Source organism: Plectrocnemia conspersa, unplaced genomic scaffold (assembly GCF_051122295.1).
Source record: "Plectrocnemia conspersa isolate PC_06_02 unplaced genomic scaffold, ASM5112229v1 ptg000013l, whole genome shotgun sequence".
Lineage (NCBI taxonomy): Eukaryota > Metazoa > Arthropoda > Insecta > Trichoptera > Polycentropodidae > Plectrocnemia > Plectrocnemia conspersa.
This window is the reverse complement of record NW_028277177.1, coordinates 11,440,519-11,460,013: the sequence shown is the minus strand read 5'-3', so window position 1 is coordinate 11,460,013 and position 19,495 is coordinate 11,440,519. Positions and strand designations below refer to the sequence as shown.

Here is a 19,495-nt window from a genome sequence, read left to right as displayed (position 1 = left end):
TCGAGTATTAATCGAGTAATTTTCAAAATACTCGATTATCAAGTACTTGAAAAATAGACAAAAATACTCGAGTATCGAGTACTCGATTACTCGAATTGGAGACTCTAGTTATAAGACAAAGCGTTCGGTGCACGCACGTGTGTCAGCCGTTTAGACTTAAAAATAAACAATTATAGTTTAAATCAAATCAATCACTTGCTACACTATGTCTGCCTCTTTTGCAAAACTTTACGATCAATACCAAACTTTTGTATATTTACTTTTCGAATATCCTTCGTATTTACTAGCTAACGTGTTTGTGATTTTAAAGATGTTTGAGTTTCAAAAGCAGTGTATCAACATAAAATATGGCAAAACAGTCACGGAAACTCATGAAATGATGACACTTCAAAATGAATCACGAGAAAAACTAAACAACAATAAAAAAAACAATACTTATTTTTTATTGTAGATTCGAAAAAGAATGATCTACCGAACTGAACCGAAAAAGCATTTACTGTCTCATTTTATATTGCCACAAGTCTCGGTAAATTGTTCATAAGTTTATATGAGCATTTTGTTACTTAAACTTGCAAATAAAATACAACGATGCAGTACAAAAATAAATATGATAAAAAGTAAATTGAAAATATTCGGACAACTTCGGAAACCTTTTGTACAGCTCATAATTCGAAATAAAATAATTAATTTGTAACACCCTGTGCAACAACTCATATCTTATCACGGTCCTGTACAAATATGAAACATATCCGATAGGTCACACAAGTGAGACATATTACTATTTATCTCTTGTCATTTTTACAAACGACATTTTTACAATGGCAATGAAATATGTTTCCACATTCTTCGAGAGTGACATTAAAACCGTATCACGTACCGGAAAATCGTGTTGCATATCACACACCATTATGAATAACGTTTTTCCGGTGGATTTTCCTTCCCAGCGATAATGATCAATGAATTATGTATAAAGACCACGTGTGTATATAAAAATCTCATACTGCTATATTTAGCGTTCCCTAATCTACATAGTTTAGCCACACAATGTTCGGCATTATAAAAGTTTTAACTGATTCACGGTCGAGTTAATTGATTAGACTGCAAGAATACGAGTGTAGAGGAATGCAGTAGTAGCAGAAGCGTTTCGAGAGATCCATATCGGTCGTATTTTAAATGGGACCATTCTTATGTGGATGACAAATAGGTACATTGGAAAGCTTTCAAAGACCGTCCTCGTTTATGGCGCTTGGGAAAAACACGTCTTGGAAATATATTTTCATAAGGCGCGCACTTTCATTATTGTATTGAAATTAATAGCGGGCTTTAAAACGTGCAACATTTCATTATCACGGACTGCTTGCTTCTTTGTAAAATTAATTAATATATTTAAGAAATGTTTTGTTAAATTATTCACACTGAACAAGTTTTTTGATACAAATATATACAGCCTTGGCCATCACAGCGAGCTACGTAAAATGTTGCTAATTCTTTACAATTTCATAATCGGATCAACATATTTTTAGCAGATAGTTATAACTGGTATTCTTATATAATACAAGCGCATTTATTATTATAAGGAGGCATCCAATGAGATGTTTTCTTTCCATTCCAATATCATAATCAAAAAAATACTTATTGTTATATGTATAAACAGATTGTAAATAGTAACAAAAAAAACATGCGCATTAGATTCATTTCAAAACGATCATAGATAATTTATTAAAGAAGGTTTTATTTTGATCACATAGTCAATGTCAGAAGAGCATATATAATTTTAGCGGATTCGTAAAAATTAAATGAAACTGAAAAATACGTTAAAACTGCTCAGTGAAGATAGTGCATACATGTAATATAAACCAATAACTGTAATAAAACCAACACCAACTGCCCATAAAGTCAGGTTTTTAAATCTTGAGTTCCTTAGCAACCAGGTAAGGGTAGGTATTATGTTAATGTGGAAGGGTTGTGCGAATAGTACAACCTACACTCTAATGGATTCCTACTATTATAGAAAACATATTTCAGTGCGGTCAATACGACTATTATTATGCTGTCTATATTTCTTGGGAAATTAGGTTTTAAATTGACCTAGTAATCAGATATAAATTAAATAGAGCATTTGTTTTATATTATTATATTAAAGAAGCAATTTTGAAACCGAGCTGCAAAATAAAATATATATGTAATGGAGAACATTGTCTCCGTCCATTTCCAAGTCATTGGTTGATAGTATAATAAAAAGAGTTGCAATTGTAATGAAAGCCAAGGGACCATGGCTCATATTAAAAATAAGTTTTAATAAAAAATGTAAAAAAAGTAGTCCGAATTCTGGTGAATGAAGTATTGAACTGCTCGAAGGCAAGCATGTAGTGTAAAAGAGCTTTTTTATATTATTTCTATCGAGTAATTCTAATGAATCATAGATAGCTTTATTTTAACACATTAGGGCATATAAAAGATATACTCCCTTTGCTACACCCCTAGAACAAAATTAAACCTGGTGCGCAAGTGTATATTTGTTATTCTTAGAGGTGGTCAGCCATAATGACTTAATGGTCATAAATAATTAATGTTTGTTACTATGAATAACTACTTTCCATGCATCTGAATGTGTATTATTTTTGCGTGACAATGACATTAAAATGTTAACTAATATTTATTAGGTTAGTAGTCCCAGACATTGTTGTTAAAAGGGTTAACAAATGCTTCTTGCGAATCACGTTTATTTTAAAAGTCTATAAAATCCTATTTGAGTGTTATTGTCCACCACGATATATTTTCGCAGAACTATGTAGGAATCTCTACAGATTCATGAAACAAAACATTTTCTCCCCCCCTATTTTTGAAAATAAAAATATACGCAAACCTACAGAAGCAAATTTATGGTAAGTATATTTTTACTATGTAATTTACATTATATGTTTGGCTCCCATTGAAAAATACACTTCTTCACTTGTTGGTTTTACAACTTACAACCGTTTTTGAGCAAGGCGAGTGTATTTGAAGGATATAATCTCATTTTTTGACAAAAGTGTCAAACAGCACGTTCTAAAAATTCAATTCGAATATTATATTTTTATGTATACAGTAGACCCCCCAATAACACGATAAATTGGGGACGTTTAGTTGGGGGACTAGAAAATACATACGTACGAATCAGCACGTGTGGTGAGGTATCCTTCCTTTGGCTCGCTCACACATAAAGTAACAGGCATCCAAATACCGTGTTATTGGGGGATCTACTGTATATATATATACATATATAAGGACGGAATAGCATAGTCCGTAACGTCTCAGACTAGTAACTTTGAGGTTGCGGTTTCAAGTCCCGGCAGCAGCACTCCATTTTTATTCATAAAAATGTACTGTTATTAAGAACCGGCCACAATAAATTGTATTACACATAATAATTTATAATTATTAATATAGATGTCACCCATTACCAGACTTTCATCTGGTCGTTTTAATACTTACTTGTAGGTATTGATTACATCGGATTGATTTACTTAGTTGGTAGATTTATCCCGTTGCAACGCATTGGGCTTACGCCTGTCAGGTTAATACAATAATATAATATATATATTGTCCTAAAATTATTTCCCTATTAAAACAGTTGTTATTAGGTGATTCATCTCAATCGCAATGTGTTCCATAAGAAACAGGAGAGACATAGATATGAACTTATAGTAATATAGATTTATGACAAATAAGATTAACAGATGGCATAATAAGCAGTGTTTTAAAGCACTTGGGAGGAATAAAAGATTGATCAGGGCAAATTACTAAGTATGTTTTTAGTTTTCACATTGGAGAAACCACGACTCCGATAAAATTACAGAAGTAAATAATTATAGGACTGATCTTTACCTAATTAAAAACAAGTAATGGTATAACAGTCTTCATATATTATTTTATATAGTCAATAATTTATATAATTTACACAAACTCAAAGTTGAAATATACACATGAGTTAATTAACAACGATATACACACACAATTAATTTAAATAAACTGAACAGTATTATTTACTTTCTCACAAATTTATAATAAATTACATCGTTTTTTTTATCAGACTTCAATTTACTAATGAAAAGACACAGTGACATCAACATGGCAAGACATTAAAATATTACATACATTTTCGAACAATGTCAACGTTAAACAGATTTTTAATGGAATAATTTTTTGATATCATATAATACACAATAATAATTAAGTACATGTGAAAGGTGCCCATTTTCCATGATATGGTGTTAATGGTTCAATATGGATGTTCTTTATATATTTATATATTTATGGCACGATATTAAGTATTATTATTATTCTTCAAATCCAAAAAACATTGATATAATTTTAAGTTACAATTACATATTGTCGGTAACATTTAAATATGTAGTATACACAGTAACAGAAGAGAATATATCTTTATGATTTAACATCATAAACTTTAAAATGCATTCAACGATTATATTTACCATTCACATTAATCTAAACATTTAAACACCACATTACATATAAATCTAATACCCACAATCCAAATGTACTTGAAACTATGTTGTCATTTCCGACACCAACATTTTGCAATTAATTTAAAAATAAATTAAATTTTTAAAATTGCCTTATGTTAAGAATGATTAAAGATTTTTAAATTGAACTGTAATATACACATAATAATTATTTTATAAGTAATGCAATTGAATAACAGATATAGCCTTAAAGTCATAAAATAAATGATATGTATGGAACTCAATTGCGGTAAATAAAATAGTTTTTTAAACTTTATTAAACCTCTCAAAAAAGAATATAACGGATAACTAACATTGAAAAATCATATTACACAATTATATGGAATGTAGTGTTAAAAACAGATGAGAAGTAACTACTACATTTAATATACATATATAAATAAATTATAAATTTAATCAAATATCACAAGAATTATTGCTGAGAAATAAATGTTGGATTTTTAATAATAGATTTATCTATATACATATTCATATTATATATAGAATATTCAATGATTAACAATTACAACAAATAGTGCACAACAATTAAAACTTACAATATATTTAACTTAATATAATAAAAAAGGAACAACATTTTTATACCGCAGTTGCTAGTCCAAGTTCCGTATCGGTTTCAAAGAATAGCGAGTATCTACTTACATTTTTTGCATACCCATCAAAAACTATATCTAGTGTGGCTGCAGTATACCAATGTTGTACCTAAATAAAATAGGCAGTTGCGATAATACTTAAGTAAAATAAAAATACTATATTTGAGATCATTCAATAGTTATTGTATGGATGTTTTTACTGAGACGACGCATGATAAATATACAGCACTACGTTGGTCAGTTTCATTAAGAATTATTATTGTACTGTTGCAATCTCATACCGTCAATATACAATAAATATACATTATTTATTTATAAATGTATATATCCACAAAATATTTCATTATTTCATCAGCACTACTCATTGATATAATTCAATGTACATTTATATCAAGCGTATAAATCTATTCACCTGCTTTGATACAACAAACAAAATTATAGTTTGACTAATATATCGAATATTAAAAATATCAAAATATACTTTGATACCTTGCTTAAGTCGAGCCGATAAGACGATTGTGATAAATATTATTACGTGCTAATTGTGATTAGAGATTATTAGAGCGACTAAATACACTGGACAGGTGTTGAGAGTAAGTATCTGCGTAAATCAAACTAAGTAAAAAATCAGGTTGACGGATAAGTGGTTAAAACTAGCACCCCTGCCATCAACGATACGTTAATTCAACATTTACATACTTAAAAATATATATTTTATACACTGATCTTAATAATATATCAAGAAAAATAAGTTATTCAATTTGAATATTCTATTTGACAATCAAATCATCATCATATTTATACCTTAACTCATTCGAAGATGTACGCAATCGAGGTAAAAGGCAAAACCGGTGACGATAGATCCACATTAAGAGCTGTTGCAAAGCAATTGCTGGCAGTGTCGTATTCTTCCAGGCTCTCCAGCACCAGGCCGAGACTGAACCATGTTATGTGATTGTTGGGTTCTAGTTTGGCAGCGTCACTAATCAATTTTTCAGCCAAACGCTGAGACCCCAAATAATGATGACATAATCCTACAAATTAGTGATACATATAATAAAAACAATGGAGATACATATTCAAGGTTATTTTTTACATATATAAATATTTAATAAGCAAACCTAATTGAACAAGGCTATCAACATGGCTGGGATTAATAGCTACGGCGTTCTGGAAACACTGGCGAGCTTCGATCCATTCTTGTTTATGTGCATGTACCATTCCTCTCTAAAAAATATGATTATAATAAAAAACAAATAAATTAGATAATAAGCATAAAAACAATAACAATGTTTTACTCACCATATACATAACATGATGAGAAAGTGGAAATATGGAAGCAGCTTCGGATACACAAGCTGATGCAGATTGCGGGCTCCCGACTGCTAAATATAATTCGGCCAAGAGAAGCCACACACGTAAACGCAACAAAGGACCACCCTGAGAACCAGGTTCTGCGCTTCCACTCGGAGTACCGACACTGGACGCAGCTGAGCTCAACGCTCTTTCGACCCTAGAAGCCGCTAATGAATTTGCTTGCAACGAACCTATTAAAAAGCAAGTATTTGATATAAATATTTATAAATTCGGAACTAAGAATATATTATACACACTTGAATCTTTTGTAGAATCTCGGTCGTTATACAGTTGCAGAACAGATCTAGTCTCAGATTTTTTATCAAAATCGTTTGGTAATTCGTTCACAGCACGGTTTTCATAAAGCGATTTCCATACTGTAAGCATTCGCTTGCCAGTTTCCAATGCAATCTAAACACAATTTTTTTTATAAATTCCTAATGGAAAATATTACACTATTCTTAAATTCTTACCTCACCACCTTGACATCTTAACTGAAGAAGTGCCAGAATTCTGAGTAAATCCATGCTATCTGGATGGTCTTCTAAAGCGGCCGTCGCTGTACTCAGAGCTTCTTTCGTACGACCGCGAGCCGATAACAACAAACACAATAATTGCATGGCTGCTGAACATTCTGATCGTTTTTCTAAACACACCCTCACGTGAACCTGTTTATGATAAGAAAGTAGAATTATTCAATTGAATGCATTACTATAGTAATAATATCAAAAAACATACTATAGCTTCAGCTAATTTTCCCATCAGTGCGCATTGCAATGACAGATAATATAGGCCTAAATGATCGTTGGGATCACAATCAACTGCTTTACGGAAGCTTTCCAAACATTTGTTATTCGCAGTTGCTTTATCAGCTCTCACAGTCGTGGTTCTAAATAATAAAATGCATGTAAAAAATATTACTTTGTCATTATCTGTATGTATGGTATGTATTTTTACAAAGTGTAGTTCTCTATTGCGTGAGTTTGACACTTGTACCACCACATAGAGGGTTTTTTCCATTTACTTATAAGAGTTTACAAGGCAATTTTATATGGGTCAAAATTATCTTGAAGTAAACGGACTCACAAACTCGTGTGTTATTTATTGTTTTTCGTAGCTAAGTATTAGCTACGAAATTTAACATACAGTAGCATGAAAAAAATGCATCAATTCTGGAAATCACCAATCAAGATATATCCGTGTAATCCTTAGTTGAATTTCTAGAAACTTTTTATCACTCATTTAGATTACATCTATATTGTTTTTGCCAATTGAACAGCAACTTTCGTATTAATATATTAGTAAAAATTATATCGGCAAATCGTCTACAATTTATTGTAGTTTGGTTAAAAAATTTGGTAATATTGTGTATTTGTTAATTACTGTACCGATAAGATAAATTTAATCTATCAGTTAAAACTAAGGATTACAATAACAGTATTTAGGCAAAAATCGACCTATAATACTACAAAATATTACAATGAAAAACCGATAGTACCGAAAACAATCATATTTTATTTAATCAATGAAAATTATGTTTCCATGGCTTAGAACTATAAAATGACGATGCCCATATTACTTAAAAGCAGAAGTGCAGAATAAAATGATGCACAATGTAGGAGATTAATCTAAGTAGTATTATTGGCGTAGGATATTGAAGTAATATAACATTATCTAGTATTTACTACATTACTTTTAACGTGAATAAAAATAAATAAATATACTCGAGATAAATCATTCTAAAATACATATTAAATGTGCAATAATTAAAATAAAATTATATAAATAAATCACATCTGAATGATATAAATATCACAATTATCAATCACATTAATCTATTTTTTAAAAAAATACTAACAGATTTACAATTTTCTACACACACTTTTCTCATAAGGTACTTTCAGATAATCGTAACTAACAAAAAAATTATGAGTAATATAGGAATATATTTTATAGAAATAAATTGGCGACTGGCACACGGTATAAAAATTTAGGAGGCATCCAGAAGCGGTCGATGGAAGATGATATTTTGTCAAAGATGATGTTTTCCTAGACTGTTCAAAAATATTTTTTTTCGACAATGTAATGAAAGTGAAGAAATAAATGGGACAAAAAGGTTTTCCTACACAGTCGCCTTATTTATTTTTATTGGTACTCGTAGACAACACAATAAAGGATCAGCGTATAAAGTATTTTTAGAAGTACCTGAATGTAAGGAAGATTGTTTAAACGCTTCTTATTGTTTGAAACACAAAGTCAGACAGATAATTGGTCATAAATATCGGCAACTTAAGTCAAAGTTTGACTTGCTTATTTATTGTATTTCCAAAAAAAATATGAAGACAACAATAGTTACTACATTTTCATTCAATACTTTCAAAGAAAATGATTCGACTCTTGAATCTTTGTATTTTTTTGCAAAATTCGCAAGCATGTATTGACATTCAACAATATATTACAGCAGAAACTTAGCAATGAAGTATTCAATTTGACTTTGAATGAATAGACATCTATCAGATTAGCCGACTAAGCAACGTTTAAAAGTACTAAACATCACACATAAGTAGTATTGTAATTTAAATGTAATGTAATAAGAAAACAATTCAAATTCAAACCAAAAAATTGAAAATCCCGGTATTATTACAATCCCTAGTTATCTACCAATCTTCGGTTCAGACTTTTAAAAAATATAAAAATGGTTGCAATAAAGCAAGTTAAGGGTAAAAATAACTACTCAGTACTATGAATGTGCACCATAAGCGTAATACTTCTGTGGATTTAACTGCTTAGTATTTGGGAAGCAATTGATAAAGAAATAAATGTTGACAACGCATATGTGGCTCATCTTTCTTGCAAGAATAAAAGGGAGAAGAAGCAAATATGTAAAAACATACCTAGCGCTCATCAAATGACCTATTCCCACATATAAATGACAGCGCGACAGCATATAAGTGGGATGTTCGTGTTCTCTCTGTAACGCCATTTCACTATACTTTAATCCTTCAGAGATCTGTAATAAATAAATTTACATAAAATATATTCATTATTGTCATCCAAATCTAAATAACACATACCCTGTTTAATGCTTCGTAGCATTGTCTAGCAGCCATTAAACACGGAACGACAGCCGTCGAATTCAATTTTATAACTTCAATCAAAACTCCGACGGCGCGAGTACTCCGTCCCAAGGTGACCAAAGAATAAGCCTGCTGCGTCCAAACGTGAGCTTCACCGAATGAAAATTTCATAGCTCTATCTAAAGACTCTTGTAAGAGTCCCACTTGACCCCATCGCACAGTTGCAATCGTCAACAGATCGTAAATAGCGCTAGCATTTTCGAAAGCGTGTATTCGAGCTTGTTTAAACTCTGGACTCTGCGATAATACTGCATCGCGCACAGCCATGGCTTCTCCGATCAACAGAAGTAAGATTGTCTCTTCGCAATCGTTCCTCGGAATGAACTGATTGAGGCCGGTGTACTTTTTGGGTTTCCATGGACCATCACCCGGTTTGGTGTTGGGAGGAGTCCATTCGCTTCCCGAGACGCCACGAAGTAGCACTTCGGCCAATTGTCGTGCTAGTGTTAGGCGTAAAGAGTGCGTACCGGATGATTCCACGGCAGTGAGCATCTCACGATATCTATTATAATAAAAATATATTTAATATTGTATTGTATATTATAGATAATGTTATGATATACCTTTCAACTGCACGTTGTAATCTTCCAGATTGCATATGCAAAATTGGCGACCTCTGTAATACAGTTTCAAGAACGGGGCCAAGAGCTCTTGCCGCATTATTAATGTTAGAGCCGCTTCCTACAGTGTTTGTGTGTGTGTTTTGCATTCCCACTACGCTACCTGTGCCTGAACCGCCACTACCTTCCGCTCTTTGCAAATAGAGTAGAGATAACTCGGAAGCCAGCTCAAAGCAGCGAATCTAAAATAACAATGATAATACTAGATTAGATATAAATTTAAAAATATGTTCTTACATAATATTCTTCAGATAGTCACAAAAGTTCAATTTACTGTGGAAAGACTGCTGATAACTACTATGAAATTATATAAATTAATGGAACTCAATATGAAAAGTTAATATAAATAAGGTATTCAAGGCAAATACAGTAGAAACTGATTCACTTTTAACCAAAATAAAATAGATAATCAACAACAAAGTATCAAAGAAAAGTCCTCAACAATATAACAAAACAGAAGATGCAAGAATAATATAAAATAGTCTTGAGAAACTAAGTTCATTGTTTATGGTTAAGTGTTAAAAGATATGATATAACTGGGAATAAAACATAACAAAGCCGGGTACAAAAGTTCAAATAGGAAGCCTATAATCAAGAAGTGCTGTATTAAAGTTTAATGTTAATTTGATATAACACTAGTTTCCAATTTACTCCTACAGCTGTTACATTCCATGAACGTAGCCATTAACGCATGGTTTTCAATTTAAACAACTTTATTATGTTCTAAGAGTAAATGTTTACCATGTCATTTTCTCTTTCAGCTTGTTTGTAACGACTACCACCTGTGATGACGCTGAGCTCCAAACAAAGACCTTTGATTGCATATGACTCTGCCACAATACGAAGACTTCGTCTGAATAAATATAAAACATTATAAAATCACATCAATGTTGTATTATTCATTCAATAAATAACTTACATCGGAAGCTGCTTTTCCGTGAGAGCGTGCAACTCGGCCAATGTGTAGTTTTTTAAGCTTTCCGAAAACATGCCACTGGCATAATTGAGTTTTCCCAGCAACAGATGAGCATCTAGTGCTACGCCTGCCTTTTTTCCGAGTTCGTTTGCTGCCAAAAGTAGAAAAGACCTCGCCTCTGCTAATCCTTGCTTGGCTTTGGTAAAGTTGGCTTCGATTGGTGGCCATTCTTCCAAGTAGCTCTCTAATTTTCCTTCTCCAATCAAAAAATTAGAGAGGCATTCTAAAAAATACATAACATGGTTATATTTTTAGCATTTGAAAATATGAACATTTTTGTATAAATTATAAAAATGAAAATATTTTTTTATGTAAAATTGCTATTGAAACAAATTTGAGTTGTTATGTTCTTAAAGGGAACATATAATTTCACTTTCAACTTCAATAGTTTCCACCATAAATTTGATCCTTCACACTATTAATTTAATACTTTGCACTATAAATGTAATACATTAAACCTCAATATATAACGAACTTTGGACAAAACAGTAAATTACAATCAAACACATCGTTGTAATCCTACCCTTGAAATATGGATATAATTTAATGTTAAATCAAAACTAGAAGTCATAAAAAAGTTGGAGTCTGGAGTGTTTGTGTCTCATATATGTGAGCAATGTGGCATAAGAAAGCAAACTGTTTCAGACATTAAAAAAGCAATGGCAAAATAAACAAATTTGCGTTAATGTGATGTAGGTGCGAATATTAATCCCAAAAACGAATGAAATAGGCATGTGAAACTTCACTTTAAGAAGCATTGTGGAAGTGTTCAACAACAATGTTCTAGTGGGGTTTCGATTCTGGCAATTGAATTGAAATCTGCTGCAATTAAATTAGAAAAACATATAACATACCATTCAAAGCAAGTGATGGATTATTCTGACGCTTTCGTTCAAGGCATGAAATTATGGATAAACGAATTTACGGCGATGCTTTAAGTGCAATTAAAGAAGAAATTTAACCGTTTCTGGACAGGATTCTACCGGACACGAATATTGCGGATAGATTTTTGTGGAGAGAAACTTTCCAGAGACTTACTTTTGCAAAAACTAATTATTCCGGCCGCTGATTTTTTCAGGCACTGATTATTTCAAACATTGATTATTCTGGACAAAAAAATATTTTTAATATCATATTAAAAAATAATTAAAACGAACATTTGGATTGTTGAATTTTTAACTACCCAGTTCAATGTAGCAATCAACTTGATTTGAATCAATGAATCAATATTTTTATTTTATGAAAAAACGCAAATACGACAATTTCGAGCTCGATTTAATTACTTTTTTTCCATTATTGAAAACGCTATTTTTGTTTAAATCCGTTCCAAAGGATCTTAATAAAATATAATATTAGTGACATGTAATAAAATTAATCCTTTACGTAACTTCAAACAACTTTTTTCTATTGTCTTGTCTAATTGGCCTATTTAGAAATTTACTTTTTATGGAATTAATATTTTATTATTTCAAGAAAAATATCATAAGTTTAATAACAAACAACATGTATAATTATAAAATTAATAGTTTCATCAGATTATGATGTATTTCAATACATTAATGAAACAGTTAAATTATTATAAAGCAAATTACTACACGAGTAACGAAATTATAGTATTAGTTCTTAAAACTTATGTTCTGCGTTTAAAATAATCCATTGGGATTATTTTAAATGCAGAAACCCATTTTTTTCTTGAACGGTAAAAAATGTTTTTATTGCGAGTGAAACTGGCCCTTTTTATGATGATATGCGATAATCCTTCCGTCCAACTATAGATAGATGAATAGTTCTGTTGATGAACCCAACAATCCCTTTAACTAGTAGTATTTTTATCAATATAATTACTACATTGTACTAATTACTCCTCATACAGTATTTTGAAAAATTCTTCCGCAGATTGATTTTCAGAACACATGTTTCCAGTTGATTTGGGCGTGCCACATAAAGCCAAATTCTGTTTAGCTAGAAATCTTTCCAAATAATTAGTTCTTCAAACTTATGATATTTAACTTAAAATAATAAAAAGTAAATAACATTGTCATCTACATATTCAATACATCATAATACATGTAATAAAAATAAAATTTGGGTGCATATTTGGGAATGACTTCATCGGTGAATAACAATGCACATATTAGAAGATAAAAGTTTAGCCTACAGTGAATCTGTTTACACGGCGATTTTTATTTGTTAATCACATCTGAAATTTTCCATTTATTTTCATCTAGGCCGTCGCCAAAATGTCTCAATCGATCTTTATTTAACATTTAATTGTCTACGTTTATAGAAGTCAACTAATTAAAAATGTTATAAAAATAAATAAAATACCAAAACTGATCAAACATTTTTTCACTAAGTAAAAATATTGATTCATTGGATTTAATATCAGTTGATTGCTACATTGAACTCCGTAGTTAAAAATTCAACAATTTAAATGTTTATCTTAATTTTTTTTTAATATACTAAAAATATTTTTTTGTCTGAAATAATCAGTGTACGGAAAGTTTCTATCCGTATAAATGTTTGGGAAAATCCGAAGACCTAAATGCTATTACAGTCTCAGATTTATAATGCTGACAAAACTGGTTTGTTATGGTGTACTTTGCCTAAAAACACATAAGCCTCAAAATATGAAAAATCGACAACTCAGCACTGCTTTGTGCCAACCTTCGATGGATCGCATAGACTGACCCCTGTAATTGTTGGCAAATCTCGTAAAGCTAGAGTTTTAAATGATGGAATGAATTATATGCCCATTTCGTATTATAACTCTAAATGGGCATGGTTCAACTCAAACATTTTCAAAACTTGTTTTTTAAAGAATTAGTACCTGCAGTAAGGAAATTTTAAGAGGAGCTTGGATTACCGCCGGAAGATGCGAAATGTTTATTGCTTTTAGACAATGCTCCTGCTCCTTTACTTGAAAATATTTTACATTCAGAAGATAGCAATTTTAATTTATATTTTGAAAAAAAAAACAATATCGTTTATTCAACCGAAGGATCAAGGAATAATGCTGGCAACCAATCGAAATAGCGTTTGAATATAAAAAGGACGTTTCGAACTGTCAACAAATGTAAAGGTAGTTCGCACGCTAAAGTATTTATAGTGCTAAGTATTACATTTATAATGGAAACTATTTAAACTAAAGTGTAATTAATTCACACCATTTTCTTAATACATTGTAAATACAAAAGAATATTGGTATATATAAGTATATGAACCTAGAACAGAAGCAAAAATAAAAAACATTTTGTATAGTAATTCTTTAATTAAACTCGATTAATTGTGCTGACAATTATTTAACTGCAACTAATAGTAATAGAGGTAATTTACTAGAATGCCAATAAATTTATATTGCAGCAGCACATTGCTATCTAGGCTCTTTTAAATAAAATGCGTCTGTACTAATGAGGTATTTTTTCAATGGTAGTTGTAGAAATGATGTAGTACGAACATTCATTCGTAAGCTTTATTTTTAGCGCGTGATACTACATCAGAGGTCAAAAAAGTAGATTATAACTGTTTTGTGGATTACCATCAACGAACATGACGGGTAGGCACTATCTAACCCAGCAATTAAGTGTTAATAGCTCGATAACAATAAAAAATAGCACTGTTGATAAAGAGGAGAAATAAAATACATTGCACAACACAGCGTAAGACATAATAAATTTATTTATTATTCTGCGTAATATTAATTGACTGAATTGATTTATGTTGCATTTGATGATCTGTAGGATCAAAATTATAACAGATATTGCCAGTTAAAGGGTAAGTACCATACGACCTATAACATTTAGCCAAATAAGCTCCATGGTGGTCTTCTTTAAGAATTGACCAAAATATATGGTATTGCGATGTGCTTATGTTTATCTCAATATAAAGAAATGACAGTTGTCAACTGTCAGATTTGCTAAAAGAACATATTTTTTGGACGAAACTGAATGTTCAGTTAGTTTCGAGAGAATCTTAAATGATGTACTTATAATATCGTTAAAAACAAATGATAGAAAAAGACCTTGAGTGTAAACACAAGTTCAAGATAATTATTCACACATATAATTGTGTAACGTACAAAGTACAAATGGCAACATATTTTCTACACAAAACTCGTCAAAGATATAAAATCGTGTTCGTTACATAATAATACAGAGTTTACTATAGAAATATGTAAGTGGGTGATAAAGGGGGAAGTACAAGTCGTCAACAACAGCGGGTCAATAATCCGTCTAGTTATTAGATTAGGGTTCGCGCACCGTTGGCTGGCGATCGTATTTTGAGCTGCTCGGCTAGCTCGATCACTTTCTTCCATGCCGACTCTTCGCGGCTCTTCTCGATGTCCGCCTCGATGCGGACAGTGTTACGGCCTCGCCCCGTCATGCCGCCGCACAACTTGACAGCTCGCCCTGCTGATCACTTTTCGTCGAATGACGCTTTGGCCATAACAACTTTTCTATTGCTCATCACAATGCGAGCGTCTTTTATTTTATTTCAACTAACGTTATTTTAATTTTTCAGTTATATAATATAAAACTGTGCCATTTTATATGTAAAAAATATTTATTAATATTTTTTTTTTTCATTTAATATTGCATAAGAAATATGTACCAATAGATTTTTACCTGGACCATAATATTATTATTTATATGTTGCTTTAATTGCCAATTATTAATTTTTATATATTGACCATTTTGTTGTTTCAGTAGTATACGATATGGTTCGATAATAAAAGTCTGGCGAAAAGAAGCACGCGTAAAAAACGTAAAAAAACTCGGATGCTAAATTAACTAAGTTGAATTCAAAATAATTCTAGCGTTATAAATAATATACACGATACGTAGAGCAGTACCAGATTTAAGGTTACGAAGGTTCAAGCTTAGCTAGATTAGATTAGACGTGGTGTCTTACAAGATTTCCCCCCCCTCAAAGAAGTGTAGATTAGACAGACGAAGTGAAAGCGGCTGTTGTTCTCTAACGTTGAATGTGGTCGTTTGTGTCAATTCGATGTGGCAATGCAAGTAAAATATTCAATTGAAGGCACGAATGGGAGTTAAGTTCTGATGACAATGATTTCCTTTGGAAGCGAAAAAATAGAGATCAACGTTCTTATTCTCCCTCGATTCTATATCCAATCTAAATGATTTGGTGCAAAATAAGGATCTTGGATTTTATCTAATAAATATCTTATTAGACAAATTTAGCTCTTTTTAATGCTGCATTTGTTTTGGGTTACATAGGTCTGGCAACGAAGGTATTTGTATCTGCTTAAATCAAAGACAATATTTAACTGACATTTTGCTAGAGTACGATTATCTTTAAGTGTATACATTCTTACAATAGTATCCACATTTTATTTCTTTTTTTCGTAAATTTAATTAGATTCAGATAAACCATTTATAAAATAATACCTGTGTATATATCCCCACTAAGTTCATTACCCAACCTAATTCGTAATCAACTCTCAAAATGTCCAAATGAACGCCCCGCCCCGTATTTTGCAACCAGAGCTTTTTTAATAGGTATCCATAAATATATGTATATATAAATACTCGCTTGTTAAAATATGTCGTCTTGTTTTTATAGACCGATCTGTGGTTGTGTCTATATGTTGAAGTAGACAAATGTTTAGTAAAAAAACATTTCCTTAATATTTTTATCGCTTAGGTTTTCTTTTTAAGAATATAACTACTCATTCTCCCAGCTTTTTCATATTCCAACATGGTGGGGTTGGAGTCCACATTTCATATATATTGTCTAAAATATTGTTTCGCATACTCTAATTAATAATACGCATCCGCAAAGACGTCGTACAGTGCGTACCGAAGAAGTTGTTTCTGCTGTGGAACGTAGCATTGACGAGGGTCCGAATGAGTTGATTCGCTATCGTGCACAGCAGTTGGAGCTGTGTCCATCCACTATATGAAAGATTTTGCAGATCTTGGTTTACGAGCTTACAAGATCCAGCTCGTGCAATAATTGAAGCCGATTGTCTATAGTATGCGTCGTATATTCGGTTAATGAGCCAAAAACGAGATTGTTCTTGATACTCATTTTTACCACAATTTTTTTTTCAGCAATGAGGCTTAAAAATTGAAAATCTAGGAACTTTTTCGATATAGCCTTTGTATAATTTTACCCATTTTTTAAAGGAAATGCTTTTTTGCTACACCAGAAAACATAAGTCGTACTTTTTCAATAGTTATTTTACTTTCCATTTATTTACATTCAACATCACAATTTGCTCAGATATGATTTAGATTAACCGATGTAAATTATCGTGAAGGAGTAAACATTTTAATTTCAAGGGTAAAATTAAATTATTATTTAAAAAACAAGGTAATAATATTATAATTAGTATATGATTGCAATACAGTATGATTTTTAGAGGAATCACAAACCTATCATAGTAATAAATCAACATAAAACTCATATTTAACGTACATAAAATAATAATATTCTTAATCGAGCTTCAATATGCTGTTTATCTAATATTTTTCAAAATACCGAAGTTTTATTAACTATACTGTATTTCAATTATTAATTAACGTATAATAAGTTCGTCGTTCATAATGAATTTAGACTTTAAGCAAATGGTACTAAGTGGCTTTCAATGATAAAATAGAGATCTTTACACGACAAAAGGTTTTGCTCATCAATGAATATAGAAATTATGCAGTATACCCGCTATTGCACAATGACCACAAACTTTCAAAAGCAAATAATAATCATACATTATTACAGCCATGAAAACTTAACCCTTTGTATCAGGCAATATACACGCTTGAGTCAATGCCATTGTCATATTAGTCATATCTGTAGCTCATTTTCTCTGATGGGAGTCAACATTTAAATGTTTCAAGGAATAATGCGTTTGGTTCATAATTAAATTTGTCAGCGATTCGTCGAGGCTTTTTCGAACGATCGATATAAAATATATCACATAGGGAGAATATAACTGAGATTTACGTGGACAGAGCCAAGTGGCAGAAAAAAATAGCACGAGATCACCACTCACTTAAACGACTTTTTGAAGCCAATCACTTAAAACCACTAGGGCTGGTTAGGGCGAGAAGTACACGACATATGGATGAATAATTGCCACTCGATACATCAGCAAAGACACTTGAACTTCAAGGATCTGCCAAAACTCCTCCACCGCCTGATACAGATGTCTGAACTTCTCAATATAGGGGTAAATTCATCAGTTTTTCTGACGCCTATATATAAAGTTAAATCAAATGGCTCTTAAACTCGAAAGTACTATTTGCTCTAAAGTCAACCAAAAAATATAAAACTTCATATTATTTTAAGTAAAGTAATAATCTAATTTTAACACATAAGTTAGGAAATTTGGTAATATATTAGTTTTGTATGTAAATAGTATTAACTTATAGATTTGATTTATAATATTGTTCAAATAAGATAAAATGTAACTTAAATATTATTTCTTGCCCAATATATTTTCGTTGATCTTTTATGTCTGTTATACGAAACAATCTCGTATTATTAATAAACATGTAATGCACTACAGCAAAAACACGCACCATTATCAGTAAAAACATATTATCTAGAGGTGAGTCTAACATTTTAAAAACAAATAAGATAATTCATTTGAATAGAATAAACATAAAAATGATATTTTTAAGATCTCAATAGAAAAATATCATATAATCATACAATACAACATAAATTATTTAAATAAAATATGATTAGTATCGCGTAAATAAGGTTTGAAATTATTAAATATTTTTGAAAAATGCGGTTGCCTCCTTACGAGCTCAAAGTACAAGAATATGAGCGCGCAGGTGCTTAGGTATAATATTCCTTTAATTTGAATTTCAATACATACTAATTTATTTTATTATTATTCTTGAATTTTATGAATTATTTATTGTCAGTGATTAATTACTACTGTATTTTTTTAATATGATTAGTTAAATAAATATGACTACTTTATGATGAAAATATCAGCACGTCTAATGAATAGGCAATGAAATAATTGAATTAAAAATATCGATAGAATGGTATAAATATTGTATTTACTACCTTTACTAATTTTTAATAAAGCATTCACAAAAAAATATACGGGAATAGTAAAATTGACAGAGCAACTTAAATTATTTAGCAAACTTTTCAAATGTTAAGATAATTTTTTTAAACTTTATAAAACAGTATTAAAAGTTGACGACATTTTGAATTAAGAAATGTCTTAAAAATCAGTTATAAAAGCAATTATTAAGCAGGAACTGTTACAATTCTCTAAAATCACATAAAAGGGCTTATTAGA

The 19,495-nt window shown here is 30.9% G+C and overlaps 1 protein-coding gene across 1 annotated transcript; it reads right to left on the bottom strand.

Annotated features, from left to right (window-relative positions):
- Window positions 1-3,885: 3,885 nt before the first annotated feature.
- Ttc7 (tetratricopeptide repeat domain 7) lies at window positions 3,886-15,654 on the bottom strand. The gene is made up of 12 exons (XM_088202486.1): window positions 15,465-15,654; window positions 11,149-11,428; window positions 10,971-11,082; window positions 10,173-10,411; window positions 9,547-10,111; window positions 9,367-9,482; window positions 7,211-7,361; window positions 6,946-7,140; window positions 6,730-6,883; window positions 6,419-6,663; window positions 6,238-6,343; window positions 3,886-6,150 (listed from the first exon to the last, which is right to left on the bottom strand). Exons 1-12 carry the CDS (start codon window positions 15,586-15,588, stop codon window positions 5,927-5,929), a joined length of 2,511 nt encoding a protein of 836 aa, XP_088058612.1. The 5' UTR covers window positions 15,589-15,654; the 3' UTR covers window positions 3,886-5,926.
- Between the last annotated feature and the right edge of the window lie 3,841 nt (window positions 15,655-19,495).

Coding starts and splice junctions, on each gene's coding strand:
- Ttc7 (XM_088202486.1), bottom strand. CDS start 15,588: ATGACGGGGCGAGGCCGTAACACTGTCCGCATCGAGGCGGACATCGAG. Junction 11,429..15,464: donor AATACGATCGCCAGCCAACG/GTGCGCGAACCC, acceptor TGTATTTTTTAG/AATGCCTCTCTAATTTTTTG. Junction 6,344..6,418: donor CTCATCATGTTATGTATATG/GTGAGTAAAACA, acceptor CATATTTTTTAG/AGAGGAATGGTACATGCACA.